General features: G+C 35.4%; 1 protein-coding gene and 1 long non-coding RNA gene across 2 annotated transcripts; both read right to left on the reverse strand.

Moving 5' to 3' along the window:
* Window positions 1–892: 892 nt before the first annotated feature.
* Window positions 893–2,021, reverse strand: LOC109585042 (melanoma receptor tyrosine-protein kinase-like). The gene is made up of 5 exons (XM_020000966.1): window positions 1,946–2,021; window positions 1,385–1,888; window positions 1,262–1,336; window positions 1,101–1,219; window positions 893–1,051 (listed from the first exon to the last, which is right to left on the reverse strand). The coding sequence occupies exons 1-5, from the start codon at window positions 2,019–2,021 to the stop codon at window positions 893–895; spliced, it is 933 nt and encodes a 310-aa protein (XP_019856525.1).
* A 1,244-nt stretch (window positions 2,022–3,265) lies between these two features.
* On the reverse strand, window positions 3,266–3,849 carry LOC109585043 (uncharacterized). The gene is made up of 2 exons (XR_002186286.1): window positions 3,534–3,849; window positions 3,266–3,481 (listed from the first exon to the last, which is right to left on the reverse strand). It is a non-coding gene; the product is annotated as an uncharacterized LOC109585043 (long non-coding RNA).
* Between the last annotated feature and the right edge of the window lie 7 nt (window positions 3,850–3,856).

Below are 3,856 nucleotides of genomic sequence, written 5' to 3' on the forward strand. Positions count from 1 at the left end.
TGGATACTACCGTAGGTTTGTGCAGGATTATGCTTCGATAGCAGAACCCTTGACTGAATTGACAAGGAAAAAGCTGCCTGAACGGGTCATATGGAGTGAGAAGGCAGAATTGGCATTTCAGAAGCTAAAAACAGTATTAACTACAGCACCATTAATGAAAAATCCGAACTTCAACCAACCATTTATATTGCAAACTGATGCTTCAGGAGTAGGAGTTGGTGTAATTCTTAGTCAAGGAGAGGAGAATTTAGATGAGGGACCAGTTGCTTATTTTAGTAAAAAGCTACTCCCGAGAGAACAAGCATACTCGACAGTCGAAAAAGAGTGCTTAGCTATTATTCTAGCCATCAAGCATTTCAGTGCATATCTCATAGGGAGATCTTTTATTATTCAAACGGATCATAGAGCTCTTCAATGGCTACACAAGTTTAAAGAGAAGAATGCAAGATTGACTAGATGGAGTTTGATTCTGCAACCATATAATTTCACTATACAACATCGGAAAGGGGTAGCAAATGCAAATGCAGATGCACTTTCTAGATTGGAGAGGAAGAGCACTTTGTGCCAGAGGGGAAGGGAGGAAATGTAAGAAGTTGTTTCTGAATGGATCTGGAACTCTCTGTGTACTATTGTAATTATATATTATGTGTTTATTCAAGTATATTCTAGAACAATCATGTAAAGTATTCTTGTATGTTATAGAACCTTCTGGACATTTATAATATCTATATAAGTGTGTTGTTAGTTAGTTGTGAGTTAGTTTTGTTTTTGTTAGTTGGTTTTTGAGCTCAGTTGAGTCTCGTGTTGATTAAGAATAAAGTTTGGTTAACAGATAGTTGGAGCGTCTGTTACAGTTCAAAAAGCATATCTTATAATAATCAAGAAGTAATAGTTAGTACTGAGATATACCTGGACAAGAATAAACACAAAGTGGCTTAGCTTCAAGTTTAAATAGTGGATTGGGTATAACAGTTCGAGCAAAAGGATCAATTATATATTGTTCAGGGCACCTCTCTCGGCACACACCATCATCCAAAACATTTTTACAAGCCTAGAGCATATGATGCAAAAATATTAACATACATGTCTTTATCACATACCCTACAGAAAGTATCACCATTACCACTGCAACCAGCAACACACTGCGAATCGCAACATTGTATGTTTGGACCATCTCTGAAACAACGACTATTGTTGTGGCAATTGCAATTAAATGATACTAAATTGATATATTAATTAGATTATGTTAATTTTTCCTCACATGTTTGGCAGCAATCAGTGTCATTACACCAGCAAAACCCTGAGCTGCATCCTAATGCATTACAGTCAATTATATCTAAATGATAACTTTAATGACAATAATAATTCACAAAAATTATTTTACCTAAATCATTGCAACCATCTGTCCTGCTGAATTGATGACCACTGACAGGAAAAGGGGCAATATCAGTCCAATTAATTGATCTAGTATTACACAAGTAAGAATTAAGACTAGAGCTACCTAACATGACATCACCTCGACTGATCTCAGTTAAGCTGGGCATGTGAAGAGTTTCTATCCTTCCAGACACTAGTAAGCTATAACGTCCAGAACGTAAATTCCTCCCACGTATGAGTCTCAGCCTAGGCAGGGAGAGCCTTTCAATGGATGGTATGTTGTTCAGTTCAAGATAGCCACTGATCTCTTTCACATAATAAAGGAAAGAGAAATTAGCTTCCACTAAAGGCTGGCTTATATCAACAAGACCAGAGCCTGTTCTAATAACTATATTGTCTTCAATGTACTCAGAACCACAAAACTGTTCATATGCATCTTTAAGAATACTGGATACAGAGTCTCCTTGACTTTGAGATACTCTGCTAGTGCTGTGACCTAAACAAATAGTCTCTGCATGTAAATAGTTTGGTTTAATATGAATAGTTTAATAGACTCTCTCTTGCTTACTTCTAGGACAACCAGATACAACTTGACCATTTGATGAAAAGATTATGAAGCTCAACAGGTAGTGAAAAATCAGCATGATGTAGATTAAAGGCAGCTGTTGTTTGTTTCTGGTAGTCGGAGTTCTACTCTCCCTTAAAAGTTACATGCATGCATGGTCAGGCATCTTATAAAATAATTGTGTTCCTAATATTAATTGCAGTGCAACAGTCATATCATTGTTGCATCATGACATAAATATAGATAGAGCATATACTCTACTGTCTATGATCATGATGAATAAAGGTGACCATACCTAGATCTATCTAGTTTAGTGCATTTAATGGCACCAAAGTAATTTTAGATGTGTATGTACTGTACACAAATTGATGATTGTGGGATAGTTGGCATTAATGTGATATTAGCATATCAATAAAAATTATTAGTATAAATCTACTACTACAGTTCATAATCTATGGTTGGTTTGTCACAATAACCAACTCAGTATGCTAATATGACACAGTACATACAAACCTAAGTTAGCAAGATCTATTCATAAAAAGCAAGAAATTTTAAACTATTTTTTTAATTGTAGCTACAAAATAGCTGTTGTTTGTTTCTAGCAGTTGGAGTTTTATTATAACCTACTCTCTCTTACAACTATCTGAGCCTCAATTGAGGAGGACACCTGGCGTCTTAGACAGTGTTCCTAATTTGGCAAGCCTAATGGCTGCCCATAGTATAGATCTAGTATTGTTTTAATTCCTTTGCTAATTACTAATTTACTAATTGCAAATTTACTAGATTCTAATTCTGTTACTATAATTCCTTTACTATGCCTATAGTCAAGCCTCACAATAAAAAAGTGAAATGCATTATCAAGTATGCATGTATTGTGGACTGATTGATGATTGTGAAATATTTGGCAATATTAGCATATTCATGCTATGTAGAAAGTTTGAACTGATTTCGACTTCAGTTTTTTGAGTTACGGTCATTTTAAAATATGCAATTTTGTGAAAATGATAGCCTGTAGTTTATGTCTATCGTTGGTTAGTGATGGTGGTTTCAACTCTGTATGCTACATTGCTAATACCAGCACATGCATTACAATGCCAACTGCCCCACTATCATCAATCAGTGCATGACACAGTACACTATGATATAAGCTAGTCTGGTGCCGCCTCATTGTTGCGCAAGGGTGGCCACTCCATGCAACAAAGAGGTGGGGCCAGACTAGATATAAACCTAAGTTTAAAAGAATTTATTTATAAACGCAAAGAATTTTAATCATTAAAATCCTTTAATTTTAGCTGCAAAATATGTAATTGATAAAAATATGTATTGCGCTCATTATAAAAAGTGAAATTATTATAAAACAAAACAGACAGTATGTTTGAGGCACATGAAGTGTTATAATGATAATGCATTTATCTGTTGTTCAGAGGAAGAGGAGGATGAGGAAGAAGGTGATAAAGGACAGTCTCTAAGCTCATCAACATATTCATAAAGAGCATTCTCATCTCCTGGCAACTCTGTTGTCAGCAATACTTTAGATACCTATTTATGTTAAAAATAGTAAATTGTTTCTGTAACTGAAGAATTAATGTACCTCAGAATCAAAGTTAAAATTATAAGTGTAATATAACTATCTACTCTGAACTAAGTGTGGTATTAAGTGAGCTTTGATTGGGGCCCAGAGTATAATTACATTGAGGTATTTTATATCCTCGTCTGTCCCCAGTTCCTTTGACCGTGCCTCTATCTTAATGTCAGAAACTCTCTTTTTGTGTTTTGAGAAGCACTGTGAGCTGAAGTGACCAGCCTTTTTACAGGAGTAGCATGTAACGCTCCTAGCTGGACAATCTTGTTTTGAATGAGGTCTTCTACCGCATCTTGAACATTTGTTACCACTAGGTGATGATCCCAATGGTG

This window comes from Amphimedon queenslandica, unplaced genomic scaffold (assembly GCF_000090795.2).
Source record: "Amphimedon queenslandica unplaced genomic scaffold, v1.1 AMPQUscaffold_13131, whole genome shotgun sequence".
NCBI classification, from domain to species: Eukaryota; Metazoa; Porifera; class Demospongiae; order Haplosclerida; family Niphatidae; genus Amphimedon; species Amphimedon queenslandica.

Excerpts from the sequence above, each read along its gene's own strand:
- LOC109585042 (XM_020000966.1), bottom strand. The coding sequence starts at position 2,021 with ATGCTGATTTTTCACTACCTGTTGAGCTTCATAATCTTTTCATCAAAT. Across the intron at positions 1,889-1,945 it reads TGTATCTGGTTGTCCTAGAA|AGACTATTTGTTTAGGTCAC; the intron begins GTAAGCAAGAGA and ends ATTTACATGCAG. Across the intron at positions 1,052-1,100 it reads ATGGTGATACTTTCTGTAGG|GCTTGTAAAAATGTTTTGGA; the intron begins GTATGTGATAAA and ends CATATGCTCTAG.